Source organism: Anopheles marshallii, chromosome 2 (assembly GCF_943734725.1).
Source record: "Anopheles marshallii chromosome 2, idAnoMarsDA_429_01, whole genome shotgun sequence".
Classification (NCBI taxonomy): domain Eukaryota; kingdom Metazoa; phylum Arthropoda; class Insecta; order Diptera; family Culicidae; genus Anopheles; species Anopheles marshallii.
This window is the reverse complement of record NC_071326.1, coordinates 26,590,004-26,609,061: the sequence shown is the minus strand read 5'-3', so window position 1 is coordinate 26,609,061 and position 19,058 is coordinate 26,590,004. Positions and strand designations below refer to the sequence as shown.

The following is a 19,058-nucleotide window of genomic DNA, read 5'->3' as shown; positions in this document are numbered from 1 at the left end:
CCGGTGGTACGAAACTGCAAGATAGAGTGGCCATTAAAAGGGTTGTTTGGAGCACAAACGTTGTTCCCTTGTGTACAGTGTGTGTGTTTGTGTCTGTGTGTATCGAAAAGTCTCGAATCTCAAGCACAAGTGCGCCATTTTGTAGTGTTTCTCTCGCTCAAGTATCCTAAAACGCGAGTGTTTGGATATCGCTGTGGCATTGTTTTCAATCGAGTTTTCTTTGTTTTAGCACCAATGTTTATACACCTTGCTCGAAAGGCCTACCGTTTTGCCCAATTTCCAGCCGTTCCGATGCCGCGCTGAACATGTAGTTTGAAGAGTGTACCCATAACCACATGTTGAGTGAGAAAAAAACGGCAACCTCTGTTGCGAGTTGTTGAGGAAATTTACCGCCTGGCTACTGTGCAACGTCTACACAGCCCTGGGCTGAAGCTTGCAGTGAGTGTTTCGGTGGTGTTGCTTTGTTCGAGTGGTGGTGGTTGGAAGCTAGAATAAACATGGCGGCGAACCGCAAACACTATTCCTCCAAAGAGGACATCCCCAAAGAAGGTGACGAAGGCGGTGGCAGTGATGAGGGTGGTGGAGGTGGAAGCACTTCACCGACCGAACCAAGCAAACACGGCAAGGACGAGGTGGACTTTGTGCTGACATCTTCCAAAGCAAACGGAGCATCTGTAACGCACGGGAAGAAAGGGCAGGAAGATACGGTCACCAAAGCAGGCGTAACGCTCGACAAGTTCAACATATTCCACCTACGCCGGCGACCAAAAAGTGACCCCGGTACCGGGCCGATTGCAAAGCACGCGGCGGGTCAACAGCAGGCCTCGCCCCAAACGACCAATGGCGCGGGTGTTCCAACCGGTGCGGATGAAACGCTCAAGAAGAAAAAGTCCCGATTCGTCAAGAGTGCCTCGATAGCGCGCATCTTTGGCAATACCTACAATACCAAAAAGTATGACGATAGCAGCGCACTACTGAAGCTGCAGCAGTTCAAGCGTAGCTTCCTGAACAGTGAAAAGTTCCACAAGAAGGACAGTGGGGCCGGTGCACCGGAGGACACCGACGAGGGCGAGCTGCAGATCGGTGACGCGTGCTATGTGAACGATAGTGAGAACAGTGCAAAGGCAATCAAGTCGATCACACGCGGGCTGGGCCGGTTGCTGAGGCGAAATTGTCACAGTATCGATATCAGCCGGCCGGATCCGGAGTACAAGGTGTCTTACCTCGGCAACGTTCTTACTGGATGGGCGAAAGGTAGGTGAAAGCGTATGCAGTAGGCTTTGCGTGTTAGGTGCCGGATGTGCGATAACGTTAGCATTCGTTCATCTCGTTGAGATCCACTACTGATCTGCTACGGATCCGATCGGTGATACATAGGTAGCTCAAGTTATCAAGGTCTTCGGGGCGATTTTAGCAGTTTGTACTCGCGAACCAGCGTTACAGATATATTGATTTATTGTACGGGGGGATAATTAACGTGCAACAGGTTGGTCCAATCGGCTTCATCCGGTCACCTGTCGATTCGCCTGTGGATTAACTATCCGGCCGCTATCTGACTCGTGTCCTCTACATCTATACAACGTACGCTCACAGCACCAAACAATCAATCGCTGGACATTCGATTGATTGTTCGTGCCGGAATTCTATGGCGCTTCAAGGTTTCCCTCTGCCACGTCCACGCCGTATATCCCACGGTCTCCACAGATTTATACGACCGATTGCGGTCGTCTCTGTGTCGCGTATCTCCCTAGATCTGTGGTTGGCAAAAAAAAAACAATGACCCATCGTCCAGCCTTGGCTGTGTTGATTGGTTTGATTAAGATTTCCATTCCGCTCACCCGTTGGGAATGCAGCAAAACTGGCCTCCGAAATGTCTCGCTCCGAAGGTAGACTTTCATTTTGGGTTGTTGTTCGCAGTGCGTTGCAGTGTTAAAGCGTTAGTTTGGTACCGATTGTAAAACCCGGGCAACGTCAAAAAGCCTAGTCTATTGTATATGACAAAGGTGCTTGGCGGGCAATAGAACGGAGAATAATCGGAACCATATATATATCTTGGCCACTTGTAGTTTTGCGCTACAAACGGTTGTCCACCGCGAAGCACGTTTCGGTCAACGGAGCGAAACGAAACGATTCCTTTACCGTGTGAGCTCCGGAATGCACGATGCACCGTCCCCAAACTCTGCTCTCTGCCCTGCTGCTAACGCTTCAGCGTTACTAAGGAACAAGGTGTCCCACTTACGAGAGTTGGCGCTGTTCGTTTGGATGACGCTGTATTCTTGATAAACTCTAGCGCCGACTGGGAAGACCTAGATTATGCAATGTAATGGTGGGCACTGCATTCCGTTCGTTCCAACACGACTCCACGAGAGTTGCTGGTACAAAATGGACACATTTTCGGTAAGCATTCTACCTGGCAGCAAGGCAAGTGGCAGGCCCTGAAACTATCAATTAGCTGCTTGTGACAAATGTCCCTTTGCCCACCTGCAGCTCAAGGGCGCCCTCTTTCGGTGCACCTCTCGAAGCTTTCGGTGTAAATTGTCACACACTGGAGTTTATCGTAAGTGTTAATCGGAATGGCAACCCAACAAAAGGGCTGCCCAAGTTTCCCATCAAGAACGGCACCGGGCACACTCAATTATGACCGATCGAGGTGAAGAACAGCCGTGCTCTGCACCCCCACTCGGTCACACGAAAGTAACGTTAACCAGGTCCACCATCAAACGATGATTGATGTAATTGTGTGTGTGTCAATGAAAGTCGCTGGCCCTACACCGCCACGATCCCGCGTGTACTTAAGCCATCATAATTTACCTCATCCTAATCGTCACTCCTCGTTTCGTCGCGTGGCACGTTACCGGTCGGTTGCCTCGATGCATCCCAAGATTGTTGTTGGCGGATGCTTTGAAACCACCCAGTGCCGCTAAAGATGGGAACCTGATAATCGGCGTCGTCGGCACTGCTCCTGGCCGTGGCGGTAAAGCTCCGTTACTCCGATTCCGGTAGGGTGGCAGCATGCGGCACAATTATGCTCTACTCCCAACTTCCTTCTCGCGCCTGGTAGTGGGACCGTTTAGGGGACCGCAAGCAGTGAAGCAGTCCTCGCCAGCTCAACCTGTTAGGATGTAGAATAATCGAGTGTGAAGCCGGTTTGGGTGAAGCCATCTCCGGAAGCGGTACCCGTTTTACGCTAGGTAATCGCGTAGAACACGCTAGAAATTAGTTCATCTCGCTAGCGTTGTTTTTAGTTTTGATGCTAAATAATTGGACCTTGCCGAGGTGGCGTTCGAAATGAGACCGGCTGTTTAAAGTTGCATCACCATGCTATGCTTGTGCGAGGCTCACATGTAAATGACTCACTCGGCAACTGTGTGCGTGCGCCTATTTTGGTGTTTCAATTTCCACCCGTTCTACCTGAAAGCAGACCTTCCTTTAGCGGTATCGCAATAAATGAATTGTCCCATCGGTACGCTGATGAACCATCTAATGAAGACCCGCTGCTTGACCTTACGCAACGTTGGCGATGCCGCGAGAACACGCGACATTCGTCGCTGGTCGCACCATTGCTTCACCGCTCATATGTGCGCTTCCTTCGGCAACACGATCACTTAGACACGATCGACACGAGCTGCCGCTAAATTGAATTTAGCCGTGAATGATTCATTCCCTCGATCGTCTTACCGAACGGTCACCTCCAGTGTGTCCGTCTCTGCCGATGATGCTTTGCCTGTCGCAGCCATTTCTGATTACATTGACCGCAAACTAGGCTGGCGAACCCGTTACGAACCGAACCGTTTTTAGCTCCCACCAGCATCCCCCCCCCCCATGTGAATGTTGAAACCGTTGCAGGTTGAATTTGAACAAGTTGTATTTTGTTGTTGTCGATAAGATCGTCCGAGGACGTGCGGGAGATGCTTTGCACACATCGGCTCGAACGCCAAACGGGGACACACAATCATGCGGCCCTGCCTGCTGCAACGAGCCCCGACAACGATCCGCTTTAGCAAACTGACCTCAACTGACAGCCGAAACCGGTTGCTTTTGGTAAAAATGAGGATCTGGTCGAGGGATGTCGAGACCACACGCGATAGCAGAGGCTCGCCTGGTGGAATGCACGATCGTGTATGGTTTCGGGGGTGATGTTTCACGACCGTATCGCCACGGATGCCGATGACGCTGATGATACCCTGCCGGTCGGACCGAGCTGCTGATGTAATACAGGTATCAGGTTCGCTCGGTGATGCTGCTTACAAGCCTGAGCATCGCCTGACCATACCTACCACCGTCCGGAGATAGAGAGTGGTCGTGCAACTTCTCACCCATTGCGAAGATCCGCGGGCGCTGGGAAGATTGAAGCGTCAAACCAGTTATCGGTCCGTTGGAACCCCGGGCATATTCTACGACATGCAGAGCAAAAGTTCACCTAGAATGCAGAACACACACGAAAAAAAAGCAAAACAAGACTGGACGAAAACGGTGATGCACGCGATGACCGACTTTTGGTTGGCATCCGTTACCGTTGAACTGTTGAAACCATGCACTGCCCTTCTGCAAAACGGCATCTTATCTTGCCACCCAACATTCCAGCATAATTTGAAGGTCAGCAGGGCAGAGTGGCCACAATACCAAAACATAAAATAGGCCTCAAAATGTAACGATTACACAGCCATCGCCAGATAAAATCCTCAATTTCCGTTTGCCTCTTGGCACACAATCTCCATAGCAAAGACGCGTTAATTAAATCTTCCGATGGCAATGATGTTGTAAAAACGGAAAGAAACCGATTTCATCTTCCATCGAACGAGTTTCACGAGGATTTTCGGTTGACCTCTCTAGCTGCAGCTAGGCAACGAGCGAGATATGGTGTGCTGAACCAAGCCAAGCCGGCAAGCTTCGCATAATTTCCGACCGGCAACACCTAAACGATCGATCGCTTTCGGTTCCACACGGGGTGGCAGCGGATTAATTTGTGGACCGCTTGCACTGGATGGTTAGTGCGGGTGACTGTAGTATGATTATAACTGTAAACAGTTTTATTGGTTACCTGGTTAGAGTTTCACGTCGATTGGAACGTTACGTTCCCGCCACTTATCGATCGATTGGCCCAACTTATTGCCGAAGCGGAGCGCGCACGGCCGTACCTCGAATAAAAAAAAAAGGGAACGTGATCGCTCCGTTTAGCACGCGAGAGCGATGGGGCTTGGCTCGGGGGGTGATCCTATTTCTATTGACCTTTTGGCGTCTTTGGGCGGCGTGTAACTAGGTTGAACGGTCAGGAACGCAACCGGGCGCACCAACAGTGGTAGACCATTCCACCAAGCTGCATTCTTCTACGGGCCAGTGGGAAGAAATCAGGGAGAAATCAACCGACACCATCATGCATCGGTTTCGGATGCTTTGCCGTGCCATGGGCTGGATGACCGAGGAACTAAAGATAGTAATCATCCACGTTCGCGATGTAGAGAGACTTAATTGGAAGGTGTGAAAAATCGCTTCGAATCGGTCAAGTTGTGGGACTCGTACAGAAACCGGCGGCAGGGCAGTACACATTTGTTTTGGACGTTCAGGTGCCCAAACATCGGGAGGAGATAATGTTAGGATTCGATTGAAGTGGAAGAAGGTCAACTGTTGGAAAGTGATGCACGGTCTAGTGTGCAGTTTTCCGGACGGGATATAATGTACATCATCGGTATCTAGTGCAACTTACGGATAACTTACCAAAGGATCGGTATTTCTACAGTTTGATGAAACTCCGCTATTCAATACATCTATCGTGACGAACGAAGCTGGAACTATATAGAACTTAGATCTTAGAACTATAGTTCCAGTACTCGTATACGCCTCTGGGATATGGACTTTGTCCAAAACTGGCGAAACCCTGTTAGCCGCGTAAAAGAGCAAGAAGGATTTCTGGCCTCATACATGTAGAAGGACAATGTAGGAGCCGCTACAATGACGAGCACTACGAGCAGTACGGCGAGCTTACTGTCGTACAGCGGATTAGATTCGCAAAGCTCCGGTGGGCTGGTCACGTCATGAGAAAGACACCGTACGAGCCAGCTCGTAAAGTCCTTTTAGATCGTCCACATGGACAGAGGTGGCGTGGCAAGCAGTTGCAGCGCCTGATAAGCAAGTAAAGAAGCATCTAGTGCAACTGACGTCGGTTTATATGTCTACAGACAGTAAGCAATTCGCCTTAAATGAACTACATTCTCTATATATATTTTCCTAATGAGGTGTTAAACTTTTCGAGGGCTTTATAAAGACATAACCAGTTTGGGGCCATTTAAAGCGACAAGACAACCAATGGACGACAATGTTCAACACAGATTTGGAAACCGTTCTGTAATGTGTTTTATTTTAAAGTTTGCAACCCATTCGAAACCATTGCAACGTCAACTTCCATCCAATCGTCCTGAAGTTGAGGAGGGGGGTCGGTCATTGGCGTACGGCGTTGGTGGAACACATGGCCGACACAATGAGCCGCGCCAGAAATCAACAAACGAATTAAATTAACGATAATTGACATTTTAATTAAACTCGCGTTTCTTGTCCCTCAACCATATTTGGCCCGCGGTGCCGCGCCAATTGGTAGCGTGGGGTTCATTTTATACGTTGCATTCGTGTCGGTTTGCGTGTCATCAAGCTTTTCCGCACAGTCGTCCAGTTTTGAACGATCGACAAACACCAGCATGTGTGAATGTGTGCCGTCCAACGCCCAACACCTGTCTGCTGTGCAGTTTTCTTTAAGATGTTAACTGGCTGCCCATTGCACAGGAAAGGAAAGTTAGAACTTCATCTTCTGTTTCCCAAATGCCCAGCTGCTTTCTATGCAGTAGTGTGACTTTTAGTAGTACAGGGTTTTACAATAGATTTGATATGGCGTGTCCAACTTACTGAATCGCGCAAGCGAATAAGATAAGCGTAGAGATTGATAATGAAACACGAAACACTTTACTTAATCACAAAAACAGAATATGAAATCTTGACCACAATTAAGAAAATGGAATAAAGACCGTTGGTGTACATATCGGTGGGTTAATGAGTTTTTTTGATAATTGAATTAGTTGGACATTTTATAAAAGTACTTGTTAATGGTAAATTCCTATTCTGTAATTCCATTTCTTTACATTATTTGATAAAAATATTGTAAAATGTTGTGTTTTATATCTCAACACTTGAATCCGCCTGCACCTAAACTGGCCTGGCCTACTTGTTTTTCACTAAATTCACGCAAGCGTTGCCACAGTAAAGTAAAGTAAGTTTTGTGTTTCACTATCAATCTTCCCGCTTGTATTATTCGTTTACGCGATTCAGCAAGTTGAGCGTCGTCGTATCCAATCTATTGTGAAAACCCTGTAATACCTGTGCGACACTGCTATCGAGTCACGTTAACATTATGGTCGACAGCATCCAGACACATTCCGTATTCCGCTCCGCCGTCTGCATCTCGTAACAAAAAAACAGAAAAACTTTTCCAACGTGAAAATGTGATTGTACACCATCATCATCATCATCATCATTATTATTATTAGCATTATCAAACCCTGTCCCAAGTGCGCGAAGTGCTTAGAAATGGTGTTGGTTCGTATCATCGGGTTTCATTTCCTTTTCGTTTTTCAACCTGCACAACAGCTTCACAAACAGTGCACCGCGCGCTACAGCAGCATAACTTTACGATATGCTTGCCGGTTTATTGTTTGGCGTTGCTTCCGCGAATGGAAAGCCTCTCCGGCGTAAGCGTTCCGCCGTAACGCTGCCAGAGTTCCGGTACATCGGCCGGAATTTCCTCGCACCTCCCCCCCTTGGAAATGGGGGAGTGAGGGACCGGGGAAGTGACCCGTTTGTGGAGTGATGCTGGGAAGTTGCAGCCTATCCAACTGCCGTGACGAATTTTCCACATCGATCTGCATCGCCACCTCGCTTGGTGATGCCGTGTCCTCGGCTTGCAATCTACCCGGGCGAGGTTAAAAGGGTTCCGACGGAAGATAAATGACACCGCTCACCGCACATCGGGTTTGTTGTCATTTGTAAGCGCGGGAAAATCGCGCGACGGTACCATTAAGTGCCTGCGGTGGGTGCTTCCGTGTTTGAAGGCGTTTTTTTTTCTCTCTCTTCAGTTTTCACCGGTTGACACAATGTGGATGGTGGTTTTACCGATGGATTCTCGCGTGGCGGAAGTAGGTTACCTTAATTACAAACCATCGGTGGAGTTGTATCCAGGAAAGAAAGAGAGCGAGATCGACGTATCGGAACGGAAGCAAATCTTTTGCTGAATATTGTGTTTGTTTGATATACTGTGACGCATAATACGTCCAATTCAAACGATCGATGGCAACTTCTGTGGAGTCTTACCGCCCTTTAACGACATTGTGACTACAAAGATATCTTGTTTAGTAGTATCCGTAGCCCATCAACTCTCTTGACAATTCCAATGATTCCCGCTCGTTCCTTTATCCATGACCGTTAGTTACAGTTTGTGCGCGTTTGTGGTGCCTTTAGTTGTAGGACATTGGGTACCCGCATGCAAAATTGATGATTCGGCTCCGTTACTACCCGTTGGTGGACGTAGCCGTAAATCCGATTTGAGCTACGAGCAAGTATTTTATTGTCCCCTCGGTTACATTATGCACGTCGGGAGACGCCGTCCTTGGACCGTTGCAAGGAGTAGCCCCGATAAATTCTAGCGGGTGAGACAATCGCAGATGCTGCCACACACCCCCGGATGCTGATTCGCGGAATGCGTCGCAATTTCCAGTTGCCATGAAACCGGAAATCGTAAAGTTGCTTTTTAACGAGCAAAGTTTTCTGTTTTCCTCCGGCTGGGGTGTTTTCTTTTTTTTTTCTCGCTCCCTGTTTGCTTTGTGTTTCGGCATATCCCGAGGCTCCGGCATTCATTCTCGGGCGCGAAGCTCACACTCAGCCCGGCACGGGGAACGAGTTGGCTGGTTGGCTCGGAAAACAGTGTCAAGTGGCAAACCGCGATCCGATGACACTGTTCTGTGGCCCAGGGTGGAAAACTTTGCGCATCCCTCACCGCCACGCCATGTTGGTTTTCTTCCTACCGACCCTGTGTGTGTGTATGTATGGGGGGGGAGATGTTGTAAAAGTTATGCAGAAACGTGACCAATCGAGTGGTGAAAACTATAAAAAAGGAAACCGAAAGGAACGGCCGAGTGGCGAAGCGGGCAAACAGACACATCAATTTTATTTTCCATTCCTCGGTGCTGGCATGGCAGACACACCGAGCACGCGAACCTACCGAAAATGGGAATCGCTCTAACTGTCCCGACCGGAAATATGATAGTTTTGTGCCATTTTGTGGGAGACCGATCGCTTTTTTACTAAGGCGGATGATGGACGCATTTGTTCGTACTTGTCATTCGTTGCGTCAGCTTATGGACAAAGCTTTGCATAGATTTAGGCGGTGCGGGTTGGGCGCAAAACATGAGCCAGATAAACTTTAAAGCCAATTATGTCATTTTGATCGATTGGAATTGGGAAGCGAACGGATGTGAAGATTTTTGTTGTTGTGTGCGGCTTGCAAATAAGACCAGCAACAGGTAAGGTTTACCATGCCCATGAATAACAGGCGACGAAAATATCGTATTTCGAGCGCTTTAAAGCCGACATTACCAACCGAGCAAGAAACGGTGTAATAACTGTCGGCAATTTACGATTTTTACTGCTTGCACACATTTCATAACCGGCAACGACACATCGTAAAGGAAGATGCGAACGCCAGGGGGAAGGTGGGAAACATTCCAAGGAAACAAGCATTAGACAATTATGATGCAAACAAAACAAAAAACCCCCTCACACAGCCGATGCTTTTGATCGTAAAAGCTGACGCTGGTGTAGAAACAAACGCGCGAGAAAAAAAGGCAAGCTGTTAGATTTCCACTCATTTACACCCTGAGGAGGGCTCGTCTCAGTGGCCCCGGCGAAACGGGCAAATTGTCCGCTGGCCAAGCTGGCCGTGCGCACTGATTTGCACCAATTACTAGTTGCTACATGTCGCGAAGGTGGCGAAAAGCGCACCCGCCCGTGCCCGGCCCACCAGAAGATGTTCGGGTTTGATGGACTTGGCTGCACACGCGAAGGAAGCACACGCAAAGAAAAGCCCGATTGCATAATAGACATAATGGTTCACACACCCCCAAGCAAATCTCAAATCCGGCGGCATCGGCCGTGCCATTTTGAAACAAGGGTCGCCAAGAAAAAATATGAACAAATGAAAGATCCTCGCCCCATATTATGCATTGCTTGGTGACCGCGTTAAGGCCATGTTGTGCCATTTTTTTTTTGTTTACCACAGCCATAAGAAAAAAAAAAATAACTCGATTAGATGATCCGCAGCATATTTCGCGTTTTGGAAGTTTTGTGCGGCTGTGTCCGTCTGTGGCTGCGCACGATCGGTACGGTCAAAGTTAATGCAATTGCACTCACAACACATATTCTAAAGCTGCGGGGCCACGCGCGATGAGGATTCCGTCATAACTCCAAACCTTAGGCACTCTTGAGTGAATTGAGTGCTGAGAAAAACCTGGCTAAGCTAAAGAAGTCTCCACAAGTTTTGAGACTTTATTTGACAGATCCGGCCAGTCAGCTTACAATGTAAACAAAATGACAGTTCCAAAGGAAATTTGACATATTTCCTGCATACATCGTTGATGGAAGAAATGAAAGGTCAAATTTAATAAAATAAATAGAGTTCAAATAAAAAATAAGCAACTTGAGTTTGCAACAATTGTATGTTTGGATGCATGGATAATTTTTGCAACAAAAAAATTCGCAGGAAAAATAAATTATGCGCTAAAGAAACTGCTGATGGATTATAAGCTTATTTTTATCATAAAAAGGAGATGTGTCTTTTATCCGTGTTATCCGATTATCCGGCAACCGTCGAGTCCTCATGAGCATGGATAATCGGCGCTCCACTGTACATGAAACACGCTTTACTTTGAGACGACACAGACTTTGGTTTTGAGTGACTTTTTCAGATAAATGAGTGACTGAAGGAGGTTTGGGACAACGCTCGTGACCCCGCAGCTTAATGCTCACGCACATGATGCAATGCGCTGGGGCAGATCGTAAAATCGAGTACCATCGCTAGGGCGAGTGCGTTTCGTGCCGCAAAACCCATCCAGGAGTTTTCGTTCGTGTTGCCATTCCAACCGAGTCGTTGCTTACACCCGTTCGATTGCGACCCGCCATCATCCCTGCGGGCGTTCGATGAACTTTACCGCACGCTATAATTATCAGGTGTGTGAAGATGATTTCCCTCGCTGTTGGACAACACATCGCTGCCGACCGTGGTGACGAAATGTTGAGCCGCGTAAATCCTGCCCGGCGATGGATGTGTCTGCCTACTTTAATACTGGGGCTGGTATCTGGGACTCGGGGTAGGTTTTTTTTTCGTATCCACACACGATGAAGCTACGAAGAACCAATAGATGCCACCGGTCCTCAATTGCAGTCCCGTCTTCGTACCCCGTGGCATTCTTTAGCGTGATGTAATCTCCCAAAGTTCCTAAAACGTGGGAGCGAAACAACGCACTGGAAAATGCCTACCGACCGTTTGGGATGTTCTGCTTCTGCCAAATTTCTCGCCTTCGCGTCGCATAAATTATACGTGGGGATCGTAACCCCACAAAAGCGGTGATGATCATCAGCCTTCTGCAGAAATCGTTGTGCAACGCGGTTTTTTTGGTGGCAGGCGGGTGCGCTTGCTTGTGTTTCGGTTGGGCAAGACTCCGGAGAGCCCCCAGAGCAGTGTTTCGTGTGCCACGCGGAAACTTTGATGAATCATACCCAACAATGGGCGTCGATCGTGTGGTGTGCATTGGTGGCACATACGGATACCGCGGTGTGCAACGGGTAGACCCACGATGAGCATAAATGATTCATGAGCACAAGTTTGCGATCAGCAGCAAATTATGGGTAAGCCGTTCAAGCCAACCCTAATGGGTCTGGAAATCACAAGCTTTGCTACTAACAGCGACACGGTTGCCACTGCTTAGTCCAGTGACAAATCAATCGTTCGAAGAATTGGCAGTGCTCGTCCAAACCGTCTTTATGCATGTCAGTGTAACTTTGCTTGGGCAACACTCGCTATCCGTATGTGCACACCTTTACCTCAGTGATTCATTTTCTTAGCGCTGAAAATCAAATCCACAATTTTCTCCATTCCGTTGCAATAAATGCATTCTGCCCTGTGTGTGCTCTGGCACACACTCTACGACGGTGCTCCCTTTACCTATCAACGTCCATTTGTGTTCGAATGCAATTCCCAACTCTTGCCCTCTCTCTCTCTTTCTCTTTCTCTCTCGGATTGATACCATGTTCCGTACCGCTGTCCGTGGAAACTGCAAACAGGTTAGCTGGGGAAGCCATGCAACTGGAACGGTGTGCTTGAATCTCCGCCAGAAACCGGCACGAAAAACACATGCATGTTCAGCTTGGTTACACACGGTACCACGGGTACCGGCCGGAGAAAAAGCGTGTTTCGTAATCGATTATTTAGTGCACCAACATTTCATCTTTGTCCCGGTTTTGCGAAGACATCTACCGTGTTTGAATTGTAGCTGCGGCTGGCAATCACCGAATTCTAATAAATTAACAAAAAAACAAATTTAAAAACAAACAAATTTAAACAAATTTTTTAACGAAAAGAATTGAAAAAGGATTGATCCCTTGTGATTGACAAAAATGATCCCTTGTGTCATTCTTTATGTCAAAATGGTATGTCCTTTACGAATCTGTACAGAATGATACAGCCCGGTACCTGGATTATTTGACAGATACAGGCTTAAAGCTTAAGCTTTCTAACTTTTGGGATGATCTACCCCATTGTTTGTCACTTTTAACTACCAATACTATTCCATAAAAATGAACACGGTGTTGACTTTCTGTCAGTTGTTGTTCTTTCGTAGTGGTTGAGTCGAGTATAGATCGAGTTCCTCTTTTGACACGGTAGTTAAGAATTCATTGTTTTCGGACGAGGTTCTGATGTCCAACTTGACCAGGGGTCAGATTCCAATAAGGAACAGTATGCCTGAATCCAATATGATCACCCAACTCTCCTAAAATGCATCGTCCATGATGATTTGGAGCGCAGTATTCGTGGTATTCGTTAAAATAAAAACAAGGCCTACTTTTACGGCGGTGTACTTTTGCACTTAACCTCCACTTACATTATGTAGTTTTGTGGTGTTTTTCCATTGTGGTATCAAAATCGGTTTGACAGATTTCTACCAAGGCATGGTAAAAAGAATTCCTGTCCTATGTGTATTCTGTCACCGTATGGTAGAATCTATCACCAATTGGAACTGCATTTTCATATCATATCAAAATGGAAATATAAAAGATTTCCGAAGTAAACTTATTATATGTGTAGATAAGCACTTAATGTTTTGATTTGATAATCCGCTACAACACTCTGATGTGAGTGGAGCATAGAAAAACACCAACTTGAATTCCAAGATTGCTATTGAACAAGGTGAGTGCGGTTTTCTGTCAATTAGGACAGTTTGAAGTTATTTTGACACATTCCACCATGGAAAAAAAAAATACATAATGTAATGGGGGCTTTAGTGTTTGAAGTAGGTTGTTGCCTTGCAGCCATCGAAACCTTTACGGAGATGAGCGCTACGTGTTCCAGCAGGAAGTTGCCATATAATTGTTAGTCCAAACCTGGTTTCTAAACGATTTATCCGACGTTTTGTGGACACATCTTTGTGGACTCTCAGCTCCTCGAATTTGGATCGTTTCGGCTTTTAAGTTTGGTTCTGTATGATGTCGATTCTCAATGAATACAAGCACATCGGTTTGTTCAAGATGGTAATTCTGAAATCCCTTCAAATCCCGATAAAATTCCCGTGTGATGCGACACTACTTATTTTATTTGTTAGTTGATTGTTGTCCATGGAATTCGCCCAAGCCTCAGCGTGACAAATATGTTAAGAGCAATAACACTACCCGAGCTCTAATTGCATTTAAGGCTCAAACTAGAAATTCAAAGTTTGCTTAGATGATTTTTTTTTGCACCAATTGTCCAGGTGGATCATTACACAGCTCCACAGGACAATGCCTACTGCTAACCGATATCGATTGACCCACTTTAGGGACATCTTGGGATGGCATCTTGCTATTGGAGCAAAAACTGTGGCAATGATTGCAGACCAGAAAGGTTCATCAGTTTGCTGTTCGTACCAAAAGGTAAAAGTTCCTTTGTGTCAATTCAAATCCATGCCTGCCACGCTGTGGCCCCCGGTCGTGGAAATCGATCGCTAGCGCTTGTGCCTGCCATTGCCACTCGCTACCTAGAAGCGCTAAATGACCGTGGCCAATGTACGGACAACAAAGGGACACCTCTATTTCCGCTGGGAAAGATCTTTCGCCCTTAATGTTTGTATATTCTCCTCGGGGTGATATTTTAGATCTGGCGCGTATCTCCACCCGGGCACGACTTTGAACGTCCACGAAGCATCTCATCGGATTGGATCGGACTGGCTCTGCCGTGTACCACCCCCTTCCTGCTTGCCGATAGTGTTGATTCTTTTGGGACCTTAACCGCAAGTGAAACCACGGCGACGACTAAGTAGAACAGGATCATTAATAATCGGGCTGGGTGTGCAGGCTCGTTACACTGGGCGCGGTTCGTGTCATCCGTTTTGGGTGGGTCTCCTTTCCGAAGGTGGCCGCGGGTCCCGCGCTTAGCGAAGGAAGTGGAACGAACATGCACCAGGCCGGGTAGGAAGAGAAAGAAAACCATTAAGTTCCTCGTATAAGGATGGGCGCAAAACGGTGTCAGCGGTGTATGTGTGTGTGTGTGTGGACAATGATGGCATCCACCACAAAAAAAAGCAAGTGTGTGTCCCCGTGTGCAATGGGACGAAGCGAAAGACACTCGCCGACACTCGAAAAGTGCACCAATTGATTATTCCCCGTTGGATGCGGTCAGCTTTGTTGGGGTTCGCCGGATAGGTACACTGGGCCCTGTGTACGCCTTTGGCGGGACAGATTCAGACATTCAGAGCGAAAAAAAAAACAAAACGCGATACCGTCGCGATAAGCGGCCGAAGGTGGCGAGGAATGCGAACGGGCGAAGGTACTCCAAACGTTGTGACCTCGTTGTTGTGGTGTTTGTGGTGGAGTAGTTTCCAAAGACCCCTTCGGCGCGTATTCCGATGATCGACCACGATCGAACGTGATTCTCCGGTCGCATACCTTTCGAGGGCCGGCGAACAACGAAGGGTGAAAGTGTGTGCGGTGACCCTACTTCAGGGACGTGCCGTTCGATGGTTACGACGTGCGCATCGCTAATCAGTGCAAGTCAGCAGTGCATCCATCCCATTTCCATTGTGAGCGAAGGTCCAAGCGACGAGCAGTCAAATTATTTTACCCACGAGCTGATGGAACGGATCGCCCGTTTCTGCGACATTGTCCTAGTGGTCGCCAGAGACTATTCGGATGGTAAAAGACACTTAGACCCTGGGTTTAACTACCTCTCCATTAGCGAGACCATAAAACCACAAGACGCGCACAGCTCGTTGTCAGTTGTGCATGATTAGCATTCGACGTGGAATTGCCACGCGAGATGCCCAGTTTACCACCTTGAAGATGATCTCACCCCAGGTAGATGTAGCGTCTGTAGGTAGCCATTGGGTGGGGAATGGGAATGTTTGATAAAATAAAACAGCCCCCAGAGTTAAACCAAACGTTACCGTGACATAAGGGAGCTTTTAATGTTTGCCCCCATCTCGCCCTCGGCTGTCAAACACCTGATCACATATTTCTCTCCCCAACCGCTGCTGAGAAGCTCGGTTACAAAATATTTTACCGTCAGCTTTCAAAATAATAGCCCTTTTTCGGTGGGTTTTTTTTTATCTTTCGCTTTTGCCGGCTAAACCGGATGATGTCCGCAGTGCAGCAGTGCTGCAGAAAAAGGCTTCCAATGTGTGACCATGTCTGGACAGCGGCCGGACGAATGCGCCTGAGCGCTGAGTGGCCCCGACCGGTCAAGCCTCAAGTGTGCAAATACGGTCGGGGCATGCCTTCGAGATCGGAGCAACAGCGCTTACGCAATGTACCGTGCGGCGCAGGTATGCTGCGACCGGTTTTGTAAAGCTACGGTACACGTTGGTAAATGCGCGTGCCTTTGCGCGTACAGCGACGGAAATCGGTGTATATTGACGTACTTCCTCTGGCTGGTGTCATTCCGCACCGCACCACATTAGCAAGAGCCGCAACAGAAGATGGAAATGCTTAAGAGCTGCTTAACCAACGACTATTCGCCACCTTTGAGGATAATAAATAGATGCTCACTGCGTGAAATGTTGCTGCCTGCACTCCGGGTGTCAAATCTCGGTACCGAAAATAGCTGAACTAGTATTGAAAGCAAATACAATGGCCACCAATCAGTTCGTTATGCTGCACTGTTACAAGGTACCCGGTGCTACGATATCAGTTGCCCGTTGATTGCCAACCCCAAAAGCGCTTATCTGCATCTGTACGACCATTTTGTTTTTCCCCTCCTCAGTTCGGTGCAGTTAGTACTCTGCAGTGACAGTTTGCTTCCGAGAGCTGTAACTGTCACCGCTTGTTATTGTTTACTCCCGTGCGCAACTTCACTGATCTAGTAGTAGCAGCAGCAGCAGTAGTAGTAGTACACTCTCCACAAAACCCAAGGTGTTACCTAATAAAAGCCATTTCTACTCCGTGCCACGGTTAAGAGCGACCGCGAATGATGTCTTGAAATAGCTCGCCGCGCGTATATTCGTAAACCGGTTGAACCGGGTAGGAAGGTAAAAATACCCCAAAAATTCAATGCACCAACACGCGGCCAACAACTCCCAAGCCGGACACACACACACACACCGCATAACGCTGTACGGCGTGTCCCACAGATTGACCAACTTTCATAACGGCATCGGGGCGGTGTCCGGGCTGCTGCTGTTTTTGAACCAAAATCCGTCGTCGCCGTCGTTCACCTGGCTGGTTGGGGAGGGGGAGGGGGGGAGGACACTTGGCGGGTCTTGCATGGTGCAGCTTTTCGTCTTCGATTGCCGAATTTCCGAGGCATGGACACGCAAGTTGGGCAGGTTGGTGAAAGTAAATAATTGTTATTTTGTTTTAATAGATACCGCGCGTCAGGTGCCTCTTGCTTCCTTTATTATATCGCACAAGGTGCTACACCATATCACCCGCCTTGCCTTGGTACGGTGATACGAAGAAATTTTGTTTTCAATTGGTGTACTATTTTACGATGGTTGGCTCCATAACACTTCACCCCCATACGAAATAGCGAAACCGAGCTGCTGCCGTCCGTAAACAGCACGAACGAGCCGCTAATCGGCAATAACTTCCATCAGCTATTTAGGTGACAGTTGGTTTCAGAGCGTTGATGACCCGCTTTGATCCGGTAAGATCGGCAACAGGTCCCCATATGATGTAAGTTGGTCTATGGTTCCTTTTTTTTTTTTGTTGGTAGCCTTGCTGTTTGCGTAGCACTCGGAACTCTCCGATCACTAGCGAATGTCAACAATCAATCATTCTTTAGTGCTGCGCCGAACGAGGAAATAGAAGAAATTCAGCGGGGAGCATCCATGGCTTCGATGCACTATGGCTCAGTGGCGGATATTTGGCTTAAATGTAATATGTTTGGATTTAAAAGCCAAGCATCTTCTTTCTCATCATCGGCACAATAACCTCAAGAGGCCTGCCATTTCTGGCTTTCTGTGACTTTATTTACCCGTAGCTGGGTAGTCAAGTCCTGCGTACGGGGGATTGGTCCCGTTGGGATTACGGTCCGGTTCGTTCGTGTGAAGACTGATGCCGCTACCATCATGCCCCCCAAAAAAGTGAAGCATAAATCAAGCGTAAATACGATGGTTATATAACAAAAATCCCAAATTTTGTGTTTCCTTCTATAAACTTGAAAAATTCGCGTTTCTCAAGTCCGGGAGTAAAATTGTTTATACGTCAAAGTTATATAGTTGACTTCCTTCTCTGCACTTAATGTATTCAGTAAATCAGGCAACTTTTTGAACGAATACATTACAATAAATTGAAAACAAATGTTTTATATAACAAAAGAAGGTGTTTTCGACTAATTTTTCATCTTTTTGCTAAGATTTTGTCCTATAAATTAAATCACTTGTCAAATTGCTAAACATTCCGTATCTGCGAATCCGCGTATAAGAAGAACCGCGTATCTCGGGGACTGTCTGTATTTGTATTTTCCGTGAAAGTCAAGAGTTATATGCGTTTGAAAATCGGTTATCAAATCAGCAAACTACTGCAAGTTTGTATTTAGAAGGAATAGGTAAGAGATACAGTAGAAACAGCGATAGTTTACTACAGAAACTTTTTTTGCATCAGTTGTCTTCGTCGCATCTTATATCATTACTCCCCGCATCATATAACAGTTGCATTGGCTGAGGCTATCTAGATATCAAACGAACATTAACGTAATAAAGGATAGTGTTTTTATATGCTATTTAATGCTTAATTCAAGATTCTAATTCCTGAATTCTGAGACTATATAAAAAAAAAATGTGTGTACCTAATGTCCGTCCGCGTTAATGTCCTAAGCTGGACCACTGTGCGATATCATAAACCGCCTACTAGACTCTACATCAATCGATATTCCAGTTTCAACTCCAGTTTCGGCGAATGTCAATCGATGTCAGTTGGGCAACGGTTATGCCTACTGAACCGGATTACATTTATGCAACGGTCAACGGGATTAGAGTTTGGCACAATTAAGCGTGGATTTTTGTGACAAGCCAAGAGACAGCGAGCATGAAAGAGAACGAAATTCTACATTTATCTCCAAAAAACAACGAAAGCACAGCCGCAAAAATTGGGTTGTATAAAACATATTTACAACTCCTTCACTGGGTTTTACTCATTCTCCGCACGATCACGCAGTGCTATAAGTTTGGCACCGCAAAAATAATTGGAAAACATTTCGCCTGGTTTTTTTTGTTGTTTGTTTGTTTGCTGATGCCCGGTTTGCCGGCTCATTTTGTGTCGGCTTTATCTGCATCGCCGTC

General features: G+C 47.1%; 1 protein-coding gene across 1 annotated transcript in view; it reads left to right on the top strand.

Moving 5' to 3' along the window:
• The first annotated feature begins 497 nt into the window (after positions 1-497).
• The window catches only part of LOC128706989 (uncharacterized), a 29,528-nt gene continuing 10,967 nt past the window's right edge, over positions 498-19,058 (top strand). Inside the window, exon 1 of the mRNA XM_053801933.1 lies at positions 498-1,254. Within this exon, the coding sequence (XP_053657908.1) occupies positions 498-1,254 (757 nt within the window). The remainder of the gene's footprint in view (positions 1,255-19,058) is intronic.